General features: G+C 40.3%; 1 protein-coding gene and 1 long non-coding RNA gene across 2 annotated transcripts in view; both read left to right on the top strand.

Annotated features, from left to right (window-relative positions):
- The window catches only part of AGK (acylglycerol kinase), a 29723-nt gene extending 8289 nt beyond the window's left edge, over positions 1-21434 (top strand). Inside the window, exons 3-15 of the mRNA XM_084527579.1 lie at positions 14-93; positions 1296-1371; positions 2774-2866; positions 3843-3875; positions 5816-5910; positions 7981-8050; positions 8851-8930; positions 10984-11041; positions 12959-13106; positions 13898-13995; positions 14846-14916; positions 19179-19263; positions 20964-21434. Coding sequence (XP_084383705.1) covers positions 14-93; positions 1296-1371; positions 2774-2866; positions 3843-3875; positions 5816-5910; positions 7981-8050; positions 8851-8930; positions 10984-11041; positions 12959-13106; positions 13898-13995; positions 14846-14916; positions 19179-19263; positions 20964-21101 — 1125 coding nt within the window. The 3' untranslated portion in view covers positions 21102-21434. The remainder of the gene's footprint in view (positions 1-13; positions 94-1295; positions 1372-2773; positions 2867-3842; positions 3876-5815; positions 5911-7980; positions 8051-8850; positions 8931-10983; positions 11042-12958; positions 13107-13897; positions 13996-14845; positions 14917-19178; positions 19264-20963) is intronic.
- Positions 21435-21728: 294 nt separating this feature from the next.
- On the top strand, positions 21729-22772 carry LOC311440553. The gene is made up of 2 exons (XR_014695462.1): positions 21729-21853; positions 22648-22772. It is a non-coding gene; the product is annotated as an uncharacterized lncRNA (long non-coding RNA).
- The last annotated feature ends 2888 nt before the right edge of the window (positions 22773-25660 follow it).

Genomic DNA, 25660 nt, shown 5'->3' with positions numbered 1-25660 from the left:
TTTTCTTATTAAGGTTTTTGGCAACCAGCTGATTCCTTCCAGTATGCCACTGAAGAAAGCGACAGTGTTCCTCAACCCAGCAGCTTGCAAAGGGTAAAATTCCCCCTCCCCTACACTTCGTTCTGTTTTTCTAATCTGCCATTCACTATAAAAGCTGGCCAAATTTTTTAGCTAATTTTTGCCCCCCTCTGATGCCAAGCTGGTGCTGTGTAACTATGCCAGAATATCTATCACCAAAAATATTACGATGAAGAACAGAATTAGATGCTTGAGTTGAAAGAATGATTTTCAAATATATGTACATATATACAAATTTTCTCTTATTCTGTGTTTGGGTCTTTGTCATTCTTCCACATACCTTTGTATGTGGCACATTTCCCTCCGCAAAAACTATAGAAATAAGTGATGACCTTGATTGCTTCAAGAGTTGAAGTTAGCCAGCAGTGATCTTACTTCTGTAGGAACCTGTCCTTGAAAGGGATGTGCCTACAAACTGGGAGGCTAAATATGGGCTGAGAGCAAGACTCCTGGAAGAGGTCAGCTGCTGTTTTTGCATATTCATTAGTGGAAAACAGTTATCTTGGATATGATGTATGTCTATTTCTGCTAATCAGCTAAGCTATCAGTTGCATCTCAGTAATGATATCAGAGAAATGATGTATCTGACATGGGAGGACTTGAGCTTACGTGCTTTTATTCAAAACACCCATGACTAAAAAATGCATAGTGTCAATAAATTAAAGTCTCTGACTTGTGGTCTCATATTTCCACTTCTAAGTAATATATAGTTAATGAATAATTATTTCATTAAAAGCTTACAAGCATAAAACGCATGAGTCCTTTAACAAAAGACGGTCAGATCAAATTTTGCTTCCAGACTTATTTAATAATATATACAAGAAAATAAATATATATTTTTAATCTTCTGAAAATCCAAATGGACTTTCTTTGTTGTATTAAAGCCTGCTGCTCTGTAAGTCATTAATTTTTCTAATAAATCTCTCTCTGGAGATCTTGTTTTGATTTTTAAAATTATTTTTGTAGAAAGCCAGATAACCTTTTCTGCATTTATTAAAACTGCAACAAAAAAAGCTGACATCTGAGATACGAGTCTAGAAATATAATACATTTGAAACAAATGAAATCTCGTCTTTCCTGACTGGCAGGTCTGGTGACTGATTGTGTAGATTGTATGCTCTGTTTTTAACTATATTTCTTGTTGTTATTCATTTGTTTCTTCCTTTTTTTTTTTAACTACCAGATTATTGAAATAGTTTTTCCTTGTTTTTAACTAGTAAAGCCAGGAACCTTTTTGAGAAGAATGCTGCTCCAATTTTGCACTTATCTGGCTTGGATGTAACTGTGGTTAAGGTAAGAACTGATAGGCTCTGTTAATACAGATATATTGTCTGCTTTGCTTTCTGCTCATGAAGAACTGAAATTCAATTTGGGGTATATTTGAAATTTTTAGTTGTCCCACAGGCATCTGATGGGAGGAAATAATTACTGAGATTTTAAAATAGTACTTAATCTTTTTCGTTTTAATTCACAGTTAATTTACAAACTCTGTACTTACTTTTTAATTTTCAGCTAAAGCAGCACATGTACTTGTCTGACTGTCTAAAGCAGCTCTTCTATAATTCATGTTTGAGAGGAAAATCTCTAAATACTTGCGTGCTGGCTAACAGTGCATGCCCATCACTGTTGAAACTGTCAGTTCTGCCTGAACTTGCAGAATTCAGAAGTAAGGAACTTTGATGTGCAGTGGAACTCTTCAAATTAATTAAAAATAACCTTTTACTATATTTTTTTCAGTATATCCCTAGTTAATTCAACATCCCCATCACAAAAGCAGAAAACTGAGCTGTAAAGGCCTGAATTAGCAGAGGAGTTTTCATTGGAAAGAGAACAAAAAGTAAACATGAAAGGATTCTGATCTTTTTGCAGATTTTTGAGGCTGTGATATGTGGATTGTCTAGTAGTCACTATGTCTTGGCAGTGAAGTACTCGAATATTTGTCTTCCTGTCTTGGAATAATTTTGTAAGATTTTGTTTCGTGTTAAAATGCTGCTTTTATTAATGCCCTCTTCTGTTCATTGAAAATGTGTAGGCCTAGCCTATGACCAAAAAATGTTTTGCAAGAATTAAAACTGACACGTTCTAACTTCAGATCTCAAAAGTTAGCAAAACAGGGCCAGGCCAGTAACTGGGACTGAAATGTACCTGCCAAATGCATTCATTTTGCAAAACAAAACAAAACAAAACACACACAAAAAAACACTAGTTCTGGTGGTTTAGAAACTCAGTGTACTCTTTACTGCTGAAGCAGCTGTCAGCAGCTTCCTAGCTGCTCTTGGGCAGTGGCCTTTCATGTAGCTGCTCCTATATTTCAGGAGATGCACTTGAGCACCTTGGCTGCTAAAGGTGATGGGACTTTTATCTGCAAGAGTGTAGTTTGCCTGTGGTTTTATTTAAATGTAAAACTATTTGGAAATTTGATTATTGCTGGGTAATCTAGATCTACCAAATGAGAGTTACTGTGGTATTCTTATAGGCTTTGTGTATGTGTTTTTACTTTTTGTATTGTACTAGGTACGGGATTTGTTTCATAAGGTGAAGAAATTTCAGTGAATGTGATGTAAGAAGTGCACAGTACTTTGTGCTTATATGAGAATAATTAGTAAACAAATGGGTAGATTTCTTTTTTTTCTACAGAAGAGAAATCCTAGAAATAATCACCTGAGTTCTCATGTTTGTATTTCTGTTTCTTTAGACTGATTATGAAGGGCAAGCCAAAAAGCTGCTGGAACTGATGGAGAACACTGATTTGATCATTATTGCAGGAGGAGATGGCACAGTACAAGAGGTACTTCAGGAGCTTTGTCCTGTTTGTTGAGAATCATAGCCAAGCTGAGGGTGAGAAGATTGAACCTGTGTAATACGACAACAACGTCACAACAGATAGTCCTGAAGATTTGTCTGTTTTAGCATCCATTTTTTTCATTCAATATTTTGAGCTTCTGGGAAAAAGAAAACTGCGATAGCTGTTTTTTGCCTAAAAGTGATGATGGGAGATGGGGTGGGGAACAGGAATGTCTGACATTTTCTCATTTTAGAATGGGAAAAATATCTGGGGAGAAATGTTTCCAACTTTTTCTTTCTGTGCAATGTAGCTCTAATGGTTTAATTTTCAAAGTTTATTACTAGCCTATCTGTACTGCCCAGGATGAATGTGTTTTTTGCAAAGTGGGAATCAAATAATTTAAAAATTAAGTGGGAGTGATGCCAAAGCATGTTATGCATTTAATAAATGTCTGTTGTCAAGACAATTAATGACAGGAGCAAACTGCCAGCGTAACTGGGGAGTACTCTCTTTCAAGGCAGGTTGTTTTTCTGTTAAAGCATTTCCAGGAATGCTAACTACTGGCTTCATAAGGCAATGGCTAAATGAAGTACAATGACTTTAAAAGAAAGTGGTTGGAATACATCTGCTAATTTCTCCTGAGCTTAGAATTTATAATTCTTAATCACACACCGACCAGTTGTGGTTCTTGCATTTATACAGAAGGGACTTACCCGGGTTTGTTCAGTGTTAAAGCATTTACACTGGCATCAGTTGTGGTGCCAGCATATACTCATAAGCACTCAGAACCCCGCTGTTCCCATCATGTTTGCACACTGAGCGTGCCTCCTTTCCCATGCAAGCAACAGTCGCGTGTTCCAAAAGAGAAGCTGTTTCTTAAATCTTTTCAAAAGAATAAATTTGGATATGAATTTCATTGCTTTCTATGGCAATTGCAAAATAAAATTCTCCAAGATTAAGACTTTCCCATGTTTTTCAGGTCATAACTGGACTTCTCCGCAGAGCTGATGAGGTGAGGAAGTCTGTCACTTTTAGGATTTTGTCTGTTTCTTAGGGAAAGTGTCTTGTGTATCCACTGTGAACCCTTGGTCCCAGTTTTTTTCTGCAGATACTGTGGCTTACTAAGCCCAAGCCAGCGCGCTGCATGATAAGTCAGCCATGCTAGTGTCCTGCAATTCTTCCCATTGGTCTTCATTCCCTTTCTCATGGAGTGCAGTGGCTCCCAAGCCTCGACTTTGGGAAGCTTCCAGCTTCAGAGCAGGGATTTTTGAGAAGCCAAATGCACAACTTTCAAAGATCCAGACAGCTCTGTATTCTGCTTTGTTTTGCAGAAGCATTGGGCAAAAGTACTTGTTTTTCTTGTATTTATAGAGGCTTGAAACTGAATTTGCTTATGGCTGTGCTCCTGTTGTTTTATGGTTGTTTTGCCATTTTTTCAAGCTGTGAATACCTACCTATGTAGATGGCTATGGAAAGCAAATTGTAACCTCTCAAGGTGGAACACTCAGAATGGAAATGAGAGAGATTTTTCTTTTCAAGGAGGGAGGACAGTGTTATCGAAGAAAGGAGGGGATCATTGTTCCCAAAACCTCCCGGCAAGAGCTGGCAAAAACTCAATTAAATGATCCAGACAAGATTACGACGATATACTTGGCAGCTAGAATTGCATCTCTTTAGGCAGTTGCTTTGTCTGAATGTGACAAGAGAAGCTCTGCAACTCTGCCAGTGTTTTTAAGGGGGTGCTAGCTGAATTAGTTCTGAGGCATCAGTTTTTTAAATTCAGTATTATTGTAGCTGATCCCTGAGACCTCTATAATCTAAAGATTCTGGAAGAAAAAAATTAGAGGCTTTACTGGCTAGTTCTTCATCTCTATTTTTAACTTATTATCTTGATATAGTTGGGATTGATTTGCATAGAAAATTCTGCATCCAGCACTATTTTGGGTAGAGTAGTGCATTGTAGTATTGCCATCGTGTCTGTGGCCAAGGAATTCTCCTCATCCTTCATATCTGTCCTATGAGTAGGGATCTGTAGTTCAGCCCCCTCACTCTGTGCTCTGCTTCCCTTTTTACTCGGGTGTGTCATACCACGGTTGTCTGGATAAGAAGAGCCTGTGCAAGGTATTCCAGAAGCGTTGGTCCTAGTGGCCAAGGGAGCAGAGCCTGACTGAATAAGCTGTGAATTCTCAAGAAAATGAGAGAGGGGTGTTGGAAGCGTGTTAACACTTGCAGGTGAGACAGAGGTAGCAAGGGAGAGCAGGTGGGCATGAAGTGAGAGGGATGTTATCTAGCCAGTGGGGATCTGCAGTATCGTGGCACTGCTAGGAGCACCACCCCGGAGGGAGATGGTACATTGTGATATGCAGTGCTTCACGCTGATTTGCTGAAACATTCCAGAAAGCACAGCTTATTTTGAGGTGCAGTGCAATAACTTGCACCTTCAACAAGCCCTTTTACTGAAATGTGGCATGGAAAAATAACACGGTCAATGATTTCCAAAAACTAGACCTTCTGCTGCCTCATCACTTGGATGCCAGAGGAATCAATTAATTTCCTTTCCTTAACTGGGAAAATGTCTTTGCCATGCAAGGGTATTCTATCAGATAGGGATTTCGGCAATGGTAAATGAGATGCAGAGCTTGCGCTGCCACCATCAGTATTAAGAAAGATGGCAGATTGCTGACAGAACCCATGCATTAGTTAGGACGTGTCTGCCAACCTGCATGTAACAATGCTCGTAATGATTACAGAGAGCTCCTTTGTACCCTGTTGGCAGCGCTGGGCTCAGAGACTCGGCTGCCATGTTCTGAGTCATTATGTGTTACTGCCTCATTTAAGGAGGTGCCTGGCAGCTTAGTGCCAAAGGGGTGATATCAGACACAGCTGTGATCTCCACACAGAAAGCTTCTTTCAGCTGATGCAAATGGTAATTTACTCCCCTTATGTGTCCAGGCTGCCTTCAGTAAGATTCCTATAGGATTCATACCACTTGGAAAGACCTGTACTTTGAGCCACACGCTCTACCCTGAGAGCACGAACCAAGTTCAGTAAGTATTACACCTTTCTGAAACGCCTCTTCTGTTTGTTTTCAAGGAGCAATGCAGCTTGGTAGTTTGATGCTTTCTTTTTCTTCTGTGTTACATAGAAGTTGGCAGTCTCTGGGGAGCCTGATCCTTCTCTGGACTTGCTTGTGTTAATGACTTCCAAAAGCTGACTAAAAATTAAAAGAAGGAAAAGTATGTATCATCAGAGCATAAAATTGTTTACTGTTGCTAACTGCTCTTTGGCTGTGTGATGCTCAGTTTGGCATGTTCCAAAAAACGAAAAACCCAAAACCAATAAAAAAAAAAAAAAGATCAATAGAATCAAACCTATTAGGAATGTTCAGAAATACAATAGCAGGATATGAAAACAAAACAAAAAAATCCTTTTTTCCAGCCCTTCTTCAGTTAAAGAATTCTAGAAAACAGTCCCCACGTAGCCTGCTGTGTATCTGCATAGTAAGGCAGATGAGTGCCTCCATGGGAAAAGCTGGATCCCATTACTGACTTCAGAGTTTCTTGCCCTTCACTGTGACGGCAGCTGTCCAACAACCTGACTCTTACCTATCAGCACCCTTGATGTGACACAGCCTGGCAGTATCTGTTGCTTGTGTTTCAGTTTGGTGCAAGATTGCTGTGTCCACTTTTAAAATACAAAGTCTGGTCGGCTAATCTTTTTTTTCCCCACACATTTCTTTTCAATTTACATTCCTCTCCTCCCATACTAACGAATATATTTCTCCTTGCTACTGAAATCCGCTCACTCTGGTTCTCCCAGTAACTCATTAGCATTCTTCTTTGCGGAACCCTTGCTGGTATCCATCATACATAAAATCCACGAGCCAACTGGCATAACATCCTTCATTAAAACCACCAGAGTGCTTTGAAGCTCAGCAAGATGGACAAGGCTGTAATCAGTGGCGAAGATTAAAATAATAATTTATGTTTGGGTTCTAAAAAAGCTGTGTGAAATGAGTGATCTTCTTGTCCCCAGGTAATGAACTGTGGAAGTTAGACTGCAGCATATTGGTGAAGTTGAAAGGAATTTGGTCAATAGGCTGCTTAACAACCTACACCAGTAACAGAACCTGATTTAAGAAGTGCAGAAGTGATATTTTAAAAAGAAATTCTTAAGTTTTGGTTCCTTCATCACTGTTAGATCTTTCCTTTGGAGTGTAGGAATTGCAGAGGTCTTACAGAAAGGTATGAATTAGGAGAAAAGAAGGCCCAAGGGAGTACCAGCTTCCTTCTCTATCCAAAGTGTGATTAAGCCAAGGGCAATTTTTGTTGCTGATTCACACAGGTAGTCGGATCTCAAAGCTGCGCTTGCTTGTGGGTTTTTTGTTTGTTTGTTTTTCTTTCTAGCTGAAACACATGAATTATGCACAATATGGAACTTAAATTTAACTGAACCTAGATTTTTTTTTTTCCTTAAAAAAAACACAAAGGTTTTAATGAAATACGTGCTTCAAGGTCTGAAGCCACCTTTTATGACATGAAATAAGAATAATCTTAACTAATGTCCACAACATAATGGAGACCAAAACAACGTGACCGCTGCTGATAGGTAGATTTATTTTGATTAAAAACTTCAAGTTAACATACAGAGGTAATACAGTCCCAGACACAGTGAATTGAGACCAGTCTCATACCTGTCTGCTTCCCTCTGAGATTATTACACTTGCCACCAATAAAATAAAGCCATGTTTTGATCCATAGATATAGCCAAAACAGCAGGCAACTGTTCCTGCATGATCTGGCACTTCTCTGGAAAGCTTTGTCTGGGAATTTCCTTTTGCTTGTCAGAAGTTTTCCTGCTTGTTAAAATGAAGGTTTCGTCACATGTTGCAGCCACCTACTTTGCTTTTTGATTTCAGAGAGGCACAGCACTTTGTCAGAGCTCTTTTCTTGAGGCTGTATTGTGGTTACTACAAGAAAAAGCTCCACCAGAATTGGTAGCGGGGCCTGCAAGATAAAATTAAAAAAAGTATAATTTTAAAATGTATTCTTTTTCATTTTAAGTGTATTCTTTCTACCTGTTTGTTTTCCTTTTCTTCCTTCTCTTTTGTTTTGCAGGCATATTACTAATGCTACATTGGCCATTTTGAAGGGAGAGACAGTTCCACTTGATGTCTTGCAGATCAAGGTAAAAGCACCCGTTTGTTTGGCATCCAATATTTCTAAAACTTCCCTACTCTCATGTAGTTCTGTTTAAATAGACTAATTTTCCTCTGTGTAAAGCTGTTGTGAATTTTATATTAGCTTATGATATCAGCAGTTTGGTTGGCAGTCATTTCTTCACTGTATTCTGTGACATCAGCTGGTTTAAACTGGAGAAAACACTTGAATGGCTGAATGTATTTTTGGGAGGCTTAGAGAGTTCTGACGAATGCAAAACTTACTAACGCTGATGTTTCTGTGGAAATGGTGAAAGATAACAATAGCTGTCTAAGCTGATTTAATACATTCATATGTATTGTTGAATTAATAGCTTTCTTTTTTAAGCTGAAATATGTGAAATGGAAAACTTTTGACTGTGCCCATTATGTTTCTTTTTTTTTAAATACCTATTATTTTTCTGTTGTGTTGTAGAATAGACATTTTTGCAGCAAGAGCTTAATGTTGCTGTACAAGAGCACCTTGCTTTTGGCTGACGCTATCCACGAAATTAAATGCTGTTGCTGGGTGTGCAGTCAAGATCAGTCAACCTCTTAAAATCTTTACCTCTTGTATTTCTCTCTGGGAGTAAATGGAATGTGTAATACTTAAATCCTGCTTAACCTTTATTGATGTTAGCTTTTTATCATACCTTTCCTGCAAAATTTCTCTTTTGGGATTAATCAGAAATCAGTTTTTATATAGAAATGATATTTTTCTAGTTTCAAAAAACAAAGTTGGAAAAAAGGTAAGACGACGTAATTTTGCACTGTTTAATTTTCTTTACAGGGGGAAAAGGAACAGCCTGTGTTTGCAGTGACTGGTTTAAGATGGGGATCTTATAGAGATGCAGGAGCTAAAGCTAGCAAGTAAGAAAACACCACTCTTTTGATGCTGTACCTCTTTTAGCATCTTGTCTAAAAAGAAATACCCCCCCTGTTGCAAAGAAGTCTTTTTTGAGTGTAGACTTTTGACAGGCAGAAGCACCCCCTCCTTCTGGGTCTATCGTTACACTAAGTGTAAGACATGTCAGGATTTTTGTCATTTGAAATAATCATTTATTTAATGCCGACTATTTCTTAAAGTATTTGCTTTCTGCTTGCCTTTTGGTGCCCATTTCTGGAACTTCATTCAGATTGGATCAGTGGGAAAAGCTGTCCCCTGAGGAAAGTCTAAGTAAAGTAGTTGACCATTGTTTTTCGTCAATTGCCAATGAAAAGATGCATGCAGACTCTGTAACTTAATTCCAATGAGGAACATCAGATGCAGTAGAAATGCCCTTCAGTTCTTGCCAGGAGCGGCGTGGATTGTACTGTCTGAGGACTGTTTTCTGAATGCTAAACTAATAATTGTTGGGTTTTCTCCAAATGGACCTTTAATATGCCTCTGTCTGTGTATCAAATGACCGGCGTTATCTGGTGAAGGAGCAGCAGGGCCAAATCAGCTCACTTCTCAGACTGCTAGAGAGGAATTGCAGTGCAGACTGCTGCTGGACAGCCGTAAGGAAATGAGGTGTGTTTTGAGAATGAGCTATCTGTGAGGAAGCAGGCGGTAGCAGGCCTCTGGAGTCTGGTAGATACCTGAGTAGGTTTGAGAGGTGATGTGGGATGGGAGAGGTGCAGTAAATAGCCCTTGGCTATGTCAGTAGATGCTGACTTGTCTGTGCTGTGGGCTTTCCTGCTAATTGCAGCCCCAGGATTAAGGAAGAGCACTTCTCACCTCTCTGTGTTCTTACTAGGCTTGCCTGTGCCCTGTTTCTTGCTTAGTGTTGGCCTAGGCAAGGTCTAGTCACATTTTTTCCTGCAGCAGTTGCCTTTCATAGGAGTCTTGGAGCGTGTGCTGGAGGTATGACAGCACCTTTTGTACTTGGGGCAGTGTGAACAACTTCAAACCTTTTTTTTCCATGAATGGTTTTGGATGCGCACAATACATGCTCAGCTTGGAAAGCACTTCAGCCACAAATGAATGGGGGCTCAGTGTGCTTGAGATAAGAGCCCAGTGTCCTTGTCCTCTTCTTATACTTCTCCATAAGCATACAGTTTTGGTCCCTGTTGGCCTGTCAAAGAGGGGATATTGGGCTATATAAACATTTAGTGTGTTCCAGGACAGCTGAAAAAAAAAGGCATCTACTACAAAGAGAGTTGATCAGTTCCAGAATTCTGTCTGGCTATCCCTTAGCTAAGTACTGTTCTGGCAGAGACATGGTGGTGTGCTTTGTTTTTGAGGCTTTATTATTTTACAGACAATTTCATGGCTTGATGGGAATGGTGTGACTGTCGCATACCTTAATAGTTAATTATATCCTTACATCTTCAATACTGTTGAGCTGATGGTGTTTAATGTGCTTTGTTGACCTTCTTTGATGCAAGACAGTGATCAAAATGTGTACCAAGCCTACCTAAACATAGTCACATCTTTAGATTGTATACAATATTTCATGGCTGACAGGAGTTTTATTTTTTAAAACATTGATTTTGATCTGAGAGTACTTCGGGGCAGATGAATGTTTTCTGGTTCTGTTCTCTTGCCACTTAAACTGATGATTTTTGTTTGTTTCCTTGTTTCCTCCAACCTTATTCTTTATGGGATATTGTGGAGGTATTGTGCATCCCATCAACGATTAGATCATAGACTTTTAAATTATTCCTATTTGTGTTTCATAACTAGGTAAAATTCTGCTACTGAGGTGTCAGGCTGCCTGTAGAGAAGATTGTATGCTGCATTTTGGTAGTCTGTAATTCAAGAAAGGGATGTCACTGCTAAGCTGCTGTGTGGATACTTGTAGTATCATGAAGCTAAAGCTGTAGGGGAGCACTAACTTCAGCGGCAAACAACTCTGCTCTAACTTGAAGCAAGATTTCTCCCTTTCCCCAGTATCATCTCCTGGATATCTCAGGAGTTCTGTCTGTGTTCTTTTTTCAGGTACTGGTACCTTGGACCTCTGAAAACTAAAGCAGCTCACTTTTTCAGTACTTTAAAGGTAAAGAATAATTGGGGGAAGTGTTTATAATGGTTGTATAGATGAGAAATGAAAAGGCTGACTGTGCTTTGTATATGTTATCTGTATTTTTTTTCTGAAGTTCTGGTAACAATATATACATTGGGAATGAAACTCAACTCATTGAAATATGTAGCAATTGATATAGACTTAATTTATGAAGAGATGAAGGGGAGGCAGAATACCTTTTAAAAATACGTAATTTCTAAAGATCTGTTGCTGCAAGGTCACCAGGGGGAGCCAGTAACCATTTTTGAAGCTGGAGAGCGGTAGCGGTGCTGAACATAACCATTAAAGTGCTCTGTCACCTTTTCTAAACAGTCTTTCTTACGAAAACATTTCATTCTGATTTATTCATCTGGCAGAACTGTCCATAATTAGACTGCTCATGAATGTTGATAATCAGGCTTCCATGTGTAGTAAAATGAACATGAAGATTAATAGCTTTTATTTTACCTTTAACTGTTGCTTTAAAATGATCCTGGAAAATTAAAAATTTGACCTGCATGAAAGATGAGGCATTTTCATTCGCATGCCTTTCTCTTCTCATATAAGGAGCCTCATGAAAAGGCTCTGGAAATACCCAGGAGCTGCAGTGGTAGATGAGATTGTGCAGCCATGGAGTTAAGGCTGTAATACATTCATGAAAGATTTCCACCCCGCTCCCCGTCCCCAAGAGATTTGAGATGATGATTTTGTGTGCTGGTAATCTAGGTAGAAACCTATTCTTCACCTCTCTCCAGTCCCTTTCTCGCTTTTATTGAGGCCTGAGCCTCGGTGAGCGGCACTGATAGTGAGTCTCACTGGTGAGTTATTCATTGTACATTTAAAAGATATGTTTAACCTGCTGAAGGTTAAAGAGAAGTGCCCACTTTTACTGCTATTAAGATAAAAAAGTTTCTTCCTGATCTCCCCCAGTTGTGCTCTCCATTGCTTTATGTGCCTCCTATGTTATCATTTTGTTAATTTGGGTAAGAAATGGCTCCAACGTGTTGAGTTTAATCTTATCCTAGCTTTTCTTTGCAGCTGTGTGCTTTATCATTGCTGGGTTTGCTGTAGCTCTCCTTTGAAACGGCAATACATTTTAAAAAAAGATCCTATTATTCTATCCATACGTCCTCTATTTTAAGCATTTTCAGAAATTAGTTTTAAAATTAAATGAGAGGAAATAAACTTTGCCAGCAGCTGGAGGCTTCCAGGAGCTAAGGTTCTGCTGTAGGTCATCAATTTCTGGCAGTGGATCTGAAGCATCACTGAGAATAACACGGTATTTCTTTTCCTCAGATCTTTATAGAGCTCACCTGACTTGCCTTAAGACCCATTGTGTGCACCTGTCTAGTCAGGTGCTCTAATACGGTCACATCTCAGTTGTTTAAGGTGCTGAAAGACAAAGGCTGGCCAGATTTTTGAGCCCCTTGGCTGCGCACAGCACTGTTGTCTTTGCCTGTTGGCACTAGACCCTGTTGTGCAGCTCTCTTTGAGGTTGCCTTGATGCCACGCAGAAAACAATTGTGCTTTCAGACATTACTCTTGACCTTGCCAGTTTTGGTTGTTCCCTCAGAAGCAGCTGTGTCACCCTACCCAGCACTGGCAGCAAAAAAAAACACTTCCCTATGCTGTTGGTGGGGAAATTACCCCGCTTCTGTGTAGGGAAGGAGTGGATTAGTAGGCTTGGGAACTGGGGGTGATCTTTCTCAAGCTGCAGAGATGTCATCTGGCATAGGAATCTGGAGCCTGAAGAGCCAAAAAGTAGGCTGAGGCCATGGCAGGATCTGGGTAGCTCCGAACGAGTGCTTGTGAGCACAGAGTAAATCGGCTGAAGGACTAAGCACAATAAACAGGCAGGTGCTCAACAAAAGGCCCTCTGTCTCTTGTGTTCCCTTTCCATGTAAATCCAAGGAATGGCCTCAGAAACGTCAAGCTGATCTCATGTACCTGGGTCCAACTGAGAGACCTCCAGAAGAGCCAGAGGAGAAACCGTCCAGGCCTCCTTTGTATGTGAGGCTTTACAGGCGACTTCGCTTATACTGGTCACCTCCCCGAAAAGGTGAAGTTGGGTCTATTTTGGTGTAAAGTTACAGACAGCCTTTGCTTGTCTAATCAATCAGAGTTGTGGGTGCTTTTTACTTTTTTTTTTTCTGTATTACTTTTCCTACTTTTCCACTCTCTTACTACTTTCCCTTTCCTTTTTTTTTTTTTTTTTTTTAATTAACATTTAAGTTGTGACTTTGTCAAGATAGTTACAGTGGCGTTTGCCAGAAATGAAACGAGTAGTTCAGTCAGTGCTTGTGGTCTCATAAGCAAAAGTGGATTTGTGAAGAAGCCAGTATGTGCAGTGGGCTCACAGTTGCTTGTTCCTAGTAGAGGCTTGTCACCTAGTAGAGGTGATTTAATAGAAGTATTTAGATAGAAGTGACCCGTATGTGAGAACTGAACCCTGGGGTTTTCTCTTATAGAAGGTACGTTACCACAGCATCCTGAACACTGGATTTTTTTTTTTTTTTCCTGGTAGCAGCACTTCATGTTCCTGTAATGCTAGTTCAGGAGATTTGTTAATCCTTGGCATAAGGATTTACAGGGCTGCCAGGTAATATGCTTGATAGTCTTTCATGTTACTGTGTGAATGCCAGTGTTTTTTTTTCCTTCAGTATTCCCCCCCCCCCCCCAAAAAAAAAAAAAAAAACAAACACGTGATGTTTGAAAGAAGGAAAGCTAGTGGTCACAATGGGTCAAAGTGATTTTTGTGGCTGGCATTGATGTTTTGTGCTTCACAGCAGTGAAATGATGATCGGTATAAGTAAATTCCCTTTAATGTTATATTCTGTTTCTGATTCACAGAAATCCCCCAGGAGGCAGCCCCAGAGGACTGGGAAGAACTGAAATTATCCACCATTGAGTTTTCCATTGCAACTCAGAACAGACAGCTTGATCTGACGGTAAGACTGTAGCATAACTGGATTCCAAATGCTCCTTGCCCACACAGGTTTTGTTTCTTGCTAAATTCTCGTTCTTTTGTCTAAATAATTCATTGCCCTGTGCAAGTAGAGGCCCATGATTGAATCTAGGAGTGGGCAAACTTCAGAGCTGGTGTAAAAGCAAAAGCACTGGAGACTTACGTAAAAATGAATGTGGTGAGATCAGAAGGAGTCTATATAACAAGAAAGTTTCACTAAGCAAACAAAAGCTTTAGGGTTACCCAGGAGGAAACAGGGCATCGAAGTGGACAGTCCTTTCCTTCTTGACCCATGGGAGAGTGGAAATTGGATACATAAGTACTTCAGTTTTATAAGCGGGTGCTGGAATGAAGCTGTGGGCATGAATGACTGCCTGGAAGTGTGTTTTTTTTTTTTTGTTTGTTTGTTTTTTGTTTTTTGTTTTCTCTCTTCTGACTCGCAGAGAAAAGAATTAAAAAGAGCTAGCGCTAAAGAAAGGACAGGAGCTACTGTGAGTTAGAGGACAGTAAATGTGTGTGGTTGTGGAAGAGCAAAACACCTCCCACCAGATCAGGTTGCCCAAGGCCCCATTCAGCCTGGCCCTGAACACTTCCAGGGAAGGGGCATCCACAGCTTCTCCAGCTTCTCCGGGCAACCTGTGCCAGTGCCTCACCACCCTCATAGGGAAGATTTTCCAAATCTCAAGCTGAGAAAGGAAAAAGCATTAAATGCAGAAGTGCATCTGCCTCCTTTTGTGAGACTCAGAACTGGGCATTTTTGCAGTATCATGGATGTGACATTTTGAAATGTTAACTGCTTCATTTCTGAATCTTTTTTTGTTGTTGTTGTTTAGCGCACTGAAGACTTCATGGATATTTGCATTGAAGCAGATACTGTCAGCAAGGGACAGTTTGTGAACAGAGGGTGAGTATGGGAAGGCTGCAAAAAGATGTCCAAATCTCCGTACAAGTCAGAGTGCTAATTTTGAGGAGTTTTACGTTTCTCCCTTACTTTGTGCTTCAAAATTCCAAAGCAGAGGTCATCAGTCAGTAATGCTTCATGGAGGTTACTAGTTTTGTTCTTCAAAATTCTTACTGATTTCCTCTTTCTGGAAACAAGGCAGATCAGTCTACCTTGAGTTCTTCCTGGCCTCTCAGTTTCCTATACCTTTCACCTCTTTCTCCACTGGTATTGAATGATGATGCTTCGAAAACACTGTCACAACCCAGAGCTTTGTAGGCAGCCCAAAAGACTTCAGAATCTTTTAGCCCTAGCTGCTCAATGGTTTAAGAGAAGGGTCACAGAGCTGATGTGTTTGTACTATCAGTACCTGGAATTTTTGCACTCTGATAAGATAGGCCCAGCTTTTAAATGAAAGGCTCCCTTGGCTCAGTAACTCCTCTGAGATATGAGATCTGAGCTGGAGGAACTTTAGGAAGGTGTGAATTGAAACAGTGACTTTAACTAAATGTGTTGGTGCTCCCTGTATGTGGAGCAAGGAGGCTGCAGGTGTGACGAAGAAGCATGGAGAAAAGGAGTGAACACGTATTGCCTTACTTATGCTTGGAATGCTGTCTTGTAATGTGCTTGTTTATCTGCTATCACCAAATACAAATCAGAGCTGCCTTTTCCAGCTCCTGCATACCATCTCACTAGCAAATACATTGCATTTTCCGTGCAGTTTTTATTAGCAATTGATTTTCCTACTAAATCCAGTCCTACTAAACTCTTTTATATGTTACTGTTATATTTGCTAATTCTGTTTTCTGGTCGTAGGGCCCCCTCTAGTGAAAGCAGATGGGAAGATAGGGATACATTTTTACCTGGTTGTCATCACCCTAAGAGTTCCTGCATATGTGTCTTGTTTATGACATTAATAGCAGCAGCAGGCCCCTTATTTGAGCATTCCATGAGCCTCTGTGGGAATATCTTCTGATGTATGGATGCACAGTGGATTCGGATGCTCGCTGCAACTGCTTTTAAGTTGCATGAGCCATGTGGACCATATATGCTTGAGAGTGAAATCTTTGTTTTAAAGATTGCAGAAAGGAAAGGAAGAGGAGATTTTCCCATTAGCAGCAAGAGGAGTTTGACCTCTTAAGGTATATTCCAGTATACGGGGTTCTTGAACACTTTGCTACCAGAAAAAACGTGGATGATTTGGGGTGATTTAAGGGAGAGGTGTTCAAATGTACACCCGGTGTGCAATGTCTCCCACGTGAACTGGGCATGCTTCATGCAGTAGTGTGTCACGTTCTTCTGACTGCAGTTACACTGCTATACGGAAAAAGCCTCATTTGAGGGGTAACGTGCCCTGCTGGCTACCTAATCAGAGGCAGTGCCGAAAGCTTTGAGCTGCTTTTCAAGCAAAGTTCAAAGAAACAAGATTTTTTGATTAAACACTGCCCACTGTCTGGAGGTAACAACAAAAGAGAAAGAGGGGTGTACGTGGTGGAGCAACAGGAGGGACCAGTTACTTCTGCAGAGACGAGTCAGAACAGAAATAAAGTGCCCTCTTTTTGCAAGGCAAAATCAGGGTGTTCAGAGTGGCTCTCCACCGTGCAGTGAGTGCCTTTTTGGAGCTGCGTTTGAATCAAGCCCTTGTTACAGGTTCCCCCATGCCTAGCACCAGCAGGGTTTGCCTTTAGAAACGTATGAAGCTTTTGTTTGTTTGTTTGGGTTTTGCTTGTTTTGTTTTCAAAGCATAGTTCTAAACACCCAGAATTTGGAGGAGTCGAGAATGTTTTCAGGGAAAATGCTATATCAATACAGTTAACAAGTTATTTTTCTGTTGAAGAGGACATTGACATGATCTGGTCAGAACTGGTAGATCACAGAAACCATGCATCCTGCAGGGGAAACTACAATGCAGGCTCAGGCATTGTGTTTGTGCGGTTGGAGGCAATGCATCAGAATGCTGGAGGGCAGCTGCTGTTGAATCTCAAAGAAATCCCAAGTTTATAGAAGCACCTGCCGGCTGTGGATCAGATTTGTGTGAACAAGAGCATCTGCAGCAGGTGTAGAGGTGATATTTCAAATGAGGCAGGGGAAGAGCAGGTGGTTATGCGGTAATGTCTGCTAGGAAGTGCTGAAGGGAAGACAGAAAGTGTAGCACCAGTAATCTGTGTCCTGATAGCCAGCTCAGATTCTGTATATGGAAACACGGAGAGCAGTCACTCCAGGGCATGAGTGCAGTTACCAGCTGCAGTGTAGAAGACTTCTTTGTTTTTGTGTTTTTGTTACAGAATTTCACATCAGCTGATTTTGAAGATGAGAACTAGGTTAAAATTGTGTTTTATCTACAGTAGGTTCTCTTTGCTTGTATTTTTGTAATTCAGTGTGTGGAGTAGGATAAGATGATCAATTGAAAATGTTGCTATTGGGCTTTATTCTTGCTCCTGTTTTTTGCTTTGCTGTCTTGTCTTGAGTAAGGAGCTGAATCACATGGAAGTGATTCCTGATCCCTTTACACAGGGTCACTAGATAGACACAATTCCTTCTGCAGTGATTACCTATTTGCTTCTCCTAGCATTCTCCCTTGACTAATCCTTAGTTACGTATCTCATCCCTGTTGAGCTTATCTTGATCCCATATTCGCATTTATGTAGAGCCTCGTTTACCCCTGTTAATCAAAAAAATCTACGTGCTCACCAGAGTGCAGTATCTGGGACCTTACATGTTAAACTTTGAACAGATTAAACCTTAAGCAGAGAATATTTTGTGCTTGTTTGTACAGCACTGTACAAACTGACAGTATTGCATGCCAGCAATGATTTATAATTTATATTGCCAGGAGGATGTTTAATTCCCTCACAATCACTCATTAATCTTTTAGTATATACATATTGGATTAAAACCAAACTTCCCATAGTTAATATTGCTTTTGTCCTTCCCTGCCCTTTCCTTGAGTGTCTTTGCTTTTCTTCCTTTGTCTTTGGTTATCCTCACCTGTTTCAGCCTTTCTCTCTGGGATTTTCTGGAATTTTAAAGTGAGCATACATTCCTCTGGGCATGGATTATTTGCTGTATAGGGTGTGTCTGACATGTTTTTGTGATTTTTTTTATGGGGACAACATGAGGTTATTTAAATACATGTATAATCTACTTCGATATCAGCCAACAGAACAGAGTAGCTGGGGACAGCTGGCATTGCCTGTCCTAGAAATACCTGTGGTAACTGTGCTTGAGAGCTGTGGTATATTAGCCACGTAACTGCTGTCCGCTTTACTGTCTGTGTGTTGCTGTCTGTCTGGAAAGGAGGCCACATTGAGCTTGGGATGTGGTGTACCTTGTGTGAAAGGTGACCCAAAGGGTTGCATGCTTTCAGTCAGGAGACCGGGGAGAGGTCAGCATACCCAAGGATTTGTGTGCACTGTGCAGCAGCACGCACTGAGAAAAGGAAATGCACCGTGCTCTTCTTCAGTGGTTGATGCAGTGACAGGACAGCAACCTCAGGCTTGAAACACACCAAATTGCACTTGTACCACCAGCCTCCTGAGACAAGCAACTGCCTTCTAGGTGCTCCCACTCAACATCAGCAAAAGTAGGAAAGCAGCACTTCTCAAAGTGCTGTGTGTAACCAAGAATCTCATGGGCACCGAAAGAGAGAGAACAACTGAGAAAACTGCATTCAGTTTATCCATTCCAAACAGATAATCTGCAGGTTTCTACACAAGAATGATTAAAAGGAACCAGTTAGAAGCCATGCTGAGTGGTAGCGATGTGAGAAGAGGGGATTTTTCATTTGGTTTGGCTCAATGATAGTTTAGTGGCTCAATATACCTATCAGGGTTTTTTTGGTTAGATATTTTTTAAGTTGCTGGCAAGTTACATGGGTGCAGGGAATTTGAGGAGATGGTAGCCATGCAGTGTGGGAGCTGTACAGTTCTGCATGTAAGCGAGGAGCACAAAAGTGTTACGAAAGTACAAGCAAATGTATTCAGTGAACCTCGGAGCAGAAGTTGGTTGGAGTCTGTCAGTGCATACTGATGTGTACTGATTGCAGCAGAAGAGGCAATGTCTGTTTTATTTTCTCACAGTTAAGCCCACAAGTATTTGTATATGTATATAACCTCCAAGTTTACCAAATGCATAGTGATTTACCAACACATAACGAAGTGTCAGCTCTAAAAATAGCTGCTTCTGACAGAACTTTCTCCTTACCTTGCCTCTTTTTGTTTGAACAGAAGTCAAAAGATGCATGATCCACATACGTGCCCTGAAGGGAGTCAGTGCATCCAAGCCAGCAGATGCATCTTGCAGCTTCCAGAGGTAAGAAGTTAAGGGAGATAGGAAACTTTGTCACTTTATTTCTTGGTGCCAGTTAATGCCACGCATTAAGAACTCTCTACTCCAAATCTGGGAAATTAATTACACAGTTGATGAGACACTCAGTTCCTCAGTGGAGCAATTCAGTCCCTGTCCAAGACACAAGTACTGAAATTACAGACCAAGTGGTTTGCAAACTAGAGGGGAAGCTTCATTCAGCCAGTAAATAGTGACAGAACTTCATGTGTACAGCAGTGATGGTTGTAAAGGGTCTCTTACTGAGGTGCATTGAATATGCGCGCCTTCACCATAGTATTAAAGACTGAATTTCTCAGTTACATTTTAGCCGGGAAGGGGTTATGCTGTAGAGAAGAAGATAAATATTAGAAGTGTTACGGGAGGGAGACACAAGACAGTGGGGCTCAGATTAACATAGGGAAGTGTCTTGAAACTTTGAATAGATTAAGCTGAAAAAGAAGCCAAAACTGCATCTACCTGTGTTGTTTAGATTACTCTGTTGTTGTGTCTTATAAAGAAGAGACTGTTACGGCCTTGGAGAGGACTTGCTTGTTTTTGCAGGGGCATTAAGTCAATCTCATAGATCATTTATATCTTCAAATGATACAGAGCTCTCATACCATTTGGAAAAAGAATTCCATATTAAAGGATAATAGAACATGCCAAAAAGTGAAAATATCTGTATCTACCAAGCAAAAATTGTGAATTATGATGTAATGATGAGCCAGCATCCTAATATTTGCATCCAGTTAGTCTCATGGCAGTCTTGCATTTCTTAAAGAATACTCTGGAGTGTTGGGCTCAGAAAGAGTTGTGGTATAAAATGAACTCTTCATACTGCAGCTGAGACCTTCAGAATATTTGTGCATGGCTCAAAGCAGCGTTGTTCTTTAAATCCTTGACCTAGATCTGATGAAGGAACTGGAGACAGTTCAGATGAGCCTCACCAGTTCTGCAGAGAAGCAGGATACATTGATCCTGGTGGACTGCTGTGGCTCTGTGATTTACAGGACCTATGCTACTTTGTCCAGTCTGAGCTGTTGTGATGTACCATCTTATTTGGAGTAGTTTAAGTATCAATGTGACATAGCCCTGCCTTGAGTGAGTGTAGCACGTGCAAAGCAGACACCAGATTATTTTTAAAGTCAACATGACATTTTGATGAATGGTTTTAATCACTGGTAACTTTATCAGCATTAAAGAAAAAGCTCGGGAAAATTCTGCTGAGTAATTCCTGACCAGCGAGTTACTTTGCATCTCACGTTTCAGATCAATAAATACCAAAAGGTGTTTGTAACATGGATTTAATAGGAATTATTTAACAGGCACTTCTGCAGATTAGCTTGTGTCACCGCTGGCAGGCCAAGAGCTAAGTGCATATAATTATAGTTCCAATAGCAAAGAATCTTTCAGTATAAACAATGTGGGTCATTAAGGCTCCCTAGCATTTAATTATCACCAATTAGCAACTAACTGAGGTAACATCTTATGCAGAAGGCTCTTAATACGGTATGTGCAGTGAAGGATAGCTCTCACTGTGTTGCTGAGACCAAATGGGCTGGAAGGCATGGGAAGGTGGTCATCCTGGTTAGCACAGCAAAGCATTCAACTTGTAGCCAATTAGTAAAAGCAGGTATCAGTATTGGAGCATTGCTGGAATAATCACCACTGTCATCTGTACACAGGGCGCTGAGGGATCCTTTGGTATTGATAACGAGGAGTATGAAGCCATGCCTGTGGAGGTGAAGCTATTACCCAGGAAACTCCGGTTCTTCTGCGATCCCCGAATGCGAGAGCAGATGCTCCGTGCGGCAGTACAGTGAGACTTCACGTCAAAGGGGCCAGTGTTCACCAGTCTTATCAGGTTCTCTTCAAGGCATATCCTCACTAAATGGATTAACCCTACCAGATTAATGAGCCATTTGGCAATTTTAATGCACAAGGAACTTCCACTGAAGGTGGCTATTTGGCTAGCCTCAAAGGGGCTAATAATGCAAATTAAAATTCTAAGAATTGCATGTTAACTTGATGGCATTTTTTTTTTTCCTCCCCTGAAGAAGTCATCAGTGTTCCATTTACAGCACTGCAGGCTAAGTGCTATGTGCCAGATGCTACTGCTTTAATGCAATTGTATATTAAAGTAAAATGAAAGCACACTTGTCCTTGTGTTGGAAGAGTTTGTCTGCATTACCTATGAATAAATCTCAAGAAGGCTGGGACCTTGGAAAAATTGTTTTGAGGGACTAATGTGGAGAATGTATATGAAATGTGGGAATTGCCATATTGAAACAGGTGATAGGTTGTCTACTCTGTTGCAAAATAAATGGGAGATCAGGGACACAAAGCTTCAAAGGAAGACTGAAAACTTCCAGTATGTATCTTGGTAAGATACTTATGTTATCTTTTCATCTTGCTAGATTCAACAGGGTAGAGCTCCAGTTATTAACACAGTAGAAACATATTCCTTTGATTAAGTTTAGGCATGTTACACAGAAGCAAATTGGAGAATATCTTCATTGACCTGAGGCTGTATGGAATCCAGGTGGAAAGACTCTTTAACAAGCCAACTGAGCTTGTAAGTATTCCTTTTATTCCTGTAGTAATACAGTACAAATGAGAGCATCCAAATAACTTTTTTTTTTTCATTGTACCTGGTTGCTCTTCTCTTTAATGTAATCACTGCTCATCATTCCTTACGTATCCCATATCCCTCTGAGCCCCAGTTCCATAATCGGTTTTGTTGATTTTCTGAGTTGTTTTTTTAATAGCTTCACTTTTAATTGCTGAAAGGAAATGTTATTGACTTCATCAAGGTTATCTGTTGGCCTTCTTATTATAACTTACACATTTATTTGATTCTGCCTTGCTTACTTGAGAACAAAAATAGATTGCTATTTTTCTGATGTGATTGCTGTTTGTACATAGCCCCCACGTCTAATCTAAGTTCATCTGTTGGTTGATTTGTTACTGTAGTCGAAGGACATTTGAGAATCGACTTCCAGTAGCATTTGTTTTTCTTTAATATGCAGCTTGGCTCCGTGCTGCTGCAACAGCACCCTCTTTTGGAGGCTTGCTAAGGAGAAAAAATGCTTTGGAAAGGAACTGCTTTGGTTTTTAAGTGATGCTGGAACCCAACTGAATGCTGTCTTTCCCTTGGCTTTAGAGGGGCAAAACTAATTATATAAGTACTTAACCTTTTTTTGACTGAGGTATAGGACAGTAGAGGTCTGTTAGTTGTTCTTAATAATTGTGCTGGTGATAAGGGCCTTTGTTGAGCTGTCATTTGATCTAGAGCAATCGCAAGTGCCCAGCAGACCCCTAGGTCACTCAGAAACATTGGCTGTATTCTGCTCTTTTTGCCTGCCACAGAGTTACCTGGAACGCTCTGCAGCCACGGTCGGGGCAGTTCTCACCAGGAGAGTTTTCCCTCAAGCTGATTCTTCTCTAGGAAAATCAGCACTGGTTTTGCTCAAGTAGCATGAAAGACAAGGCAGCAGCCGTTTCAAAAAGGTAAGCTTTAATTATTTTTAAAAATACCCATGTTTTAGTAAGCAGTTTCACTACACAGCCACAGGCCTATGGGAGCAACCACACATCTGCAAGATGCAAATAACATCAGAGCTCTTACAGTGACAGCCAGCCTGTTTGAAGGGGCAAGGTAAGAACAAGCTCCTGGTTGATCTGGACCATTTTTAAGGGGAAAATGACTCTCTCCCTTCCCTAGCATCAGAGAGACTGCTCTTGCACAGTATGATTCCTTGCTGAAGGGTAACTAAGAGCTCCTTTCAGAACTGGTATTCTTAATGCTGTTCTGATGTTAAAAGTACCAAGGAAAGGCTGAGATACGGGCTAATATTTAAATATTGATATCCATGTAAGTTAATTAGCTTATTCCCCTTCCTTTACAATTTGGAGGTTTTCCAGTATGGAGTGGTTGTAGATGTCTGAATGGCAACATTCAAAGGGGAAGGTGTGAGGAAATTGTAACGTGAAATAAGCAGAGGCTGAACCCACTGTCTACAGGGTAGAAGAAAGGACTCTTTTCTTATTTTTCTGTCTGACAGCAAGACAAACAACTTTTTTTGTATTAACTCTAAGGCAGGAAGGAGGAGTCCCACTCCATGAGAACACTTATTCTGGCTTCAACTTACAGTACATTCTAGAATGGCTTAAAATATTATAACATAAATAAAAATGAAGGATAACAATCTAATATTAGACTAGCCCAAGGCACCTGTTTATTTTAACCACAATTAAACATTTCCATTTGAATGGCATGTTGCATTAACCAGGATCTGAAATCCTGGTTCACTGGCATTTATCACATTTATCACCCTCTGGTTCAGACAGACATCGTTCCGTGAAGTCGGTGCATTCCAGTCCCTTGCAAAAGATGCGTGTTGTCATCTCTCACAATCACTACTAGACCATTATCTTTGGGGAGAGGGATTTAAAAAAAAAAAAAAAATGATGAGAGAATTTGGGTTAGCATGCTTTGTATGTAGACTTCTGCAGGAGGACAGAATACTTTTGCCCCACTATTTCAGAAACCACTCCCTTTCCAGAATAAGCCTGTGCAGTAAGCTACTTTATCTTGAAAAGGTAATAGTACTTTCTTTTGCCCTTAAGGACGCTGGGTAGGAGAGCTCATCTCCTCTGACAGATGGAATCATTAGCTCTAATATGCATTGGAGTAACTACTTCATTTATACCAGAAAAGAGGGTATTAGCGTGTCTCTAAGACAAATTTGAACTGTAATTCAAGAAAATACCTCCCTCTTAGTATCCATTATCATTGTTAGTTGTGCTGAGCTCTGTGCTGCTTGGCCTAAACTCGCAGTGGGAAGGAAGACTTTTCTCATGATTTAAATGTCTAGAAGAGTATATACACTACTGAAATTAAAAATCGAGCCTTTATTTCTCTCTTGAGCTTTACCTTCCACTCCGGAGTAAAGTAGTAATAATTCATTACTTGATTACACATCTAGTCCAACTTAAGATACAACTGTGAAGCTCTTGCTCTCCTGTTTATACCCATGCAAGTACAAATTGAGAATCTGTAACGGCTGTACTATGGCCTAAATGTTAGAGAGAAACATACCAGGCTGTTTACTGCGGCACTGGATAGACATGGTTACTAAAACCATTTAACCTGGCCTGTCATCACCAGCTACAGACCACAGACATCACACCAAAGAAATCAAAGGCACCACTGTAAAGGCAAAGTACTTTAAATGCAGAAGAGGATCTTGCAGTAATCAGCAATGTCCTACCTTATGCCACGCTTTCCTTCCTCTTTTAATTCAAAATATACCAAATAGCTGACTCCCTTCCAGCTGCTAGTATCCAAAAAAAAGAGCTGTTAAGCTCCAAGAAGGGGATTTTTAAAAGCTGTACTTCATTCAAGGTATAACAGTTAGCTCCTGGACAGATAACATTCAGTGAAATTAGCTCAAAGGCTAGAAAACAAAACCAGCCTGCTAAACAAGCCTTCATGGGACAAGCTGTAGCCATTCATTTATATTCAGTACCCATTTATCAAGGATTTTCCACATGCAACACCAATAAAAGCAACGTCGATTATATTCAAAAAGGACAGAGAAAGAGTGATAGAGAGACAGATAGTGCTGATAGAGTTCATTTGCAGAGACTTAATTAAAAAAGAAAAGGGCTAGGACAGAGAAGTCTTTTTTGTTCTGTTTTCTGTCTGGATATTTCCTGGCTTTTGTGGCAGTCATCTTCCAAGAAAGGCTGTAGAGAAACAGATTTACAAGGAAGAGCAAAATAGGCTGTAGCCATCCAGCTGGGATGTAATGTGGATGTTACTTTTACAGTAATCTGCTTGCTTTGATGCATCTGCACCCACGCTCTTGCTAGCAGCTGAAGACCTACTTTCTGAAAAGTAGAGGTTAGATAAATGCTAAATAATAAATTCAGGGGGTTTTGCTCAATAGATTCTAGCAGTGCTGTCTTGTAGCCACGATGTTCTGACAGCTCCTGAACATGGTGCTGTAATGTAGTTTGTTAGAAAAACTCTTGACTGCTGAGGCTGTAAAATCTCAATGACATATTAAAGGTTTGTTCTTACTCAGTTCAGCAAAAGAATTACTGATATCAAGGAGAACAGAAAGTCATTAACAGCTGATCACAGCTAAACTGCATAGGAAATGAAGAGTTGCTAGAGACTAGTTTCAGTTGTGTTTTTTTTTTTAATATCTGAAGGAAGTTAAGTCACAGTAATGTGGTGTCCACTACACTTTCCCAGGGGTCTTCAGTGCAGACACCTTGTTAAAATTGAAGTGGAAGTTGGAAGGCTTGGAGGTTGTGAGTTGCTTTTATACCAGAAGTGTCAATTTTAAAACAAAGCCTTTCCTCAAGGGAA

The sequence above is a fragment of the Aythya ferina genome, assembly GCF_964211825.1.
Source record: "Aythya ferina genome assembly, chromosome: 1".
Taxonomy (NCBI): Eukaryota; Metazoa; Chordata; class Aves; order Anseriformes; family Anatidae; genus Aythya; species Aythya ferina.
Note: the sequence above shows the minus strand (reverse complement) of the source record. Positions and strands in the feature narration are given on the sequence as shown.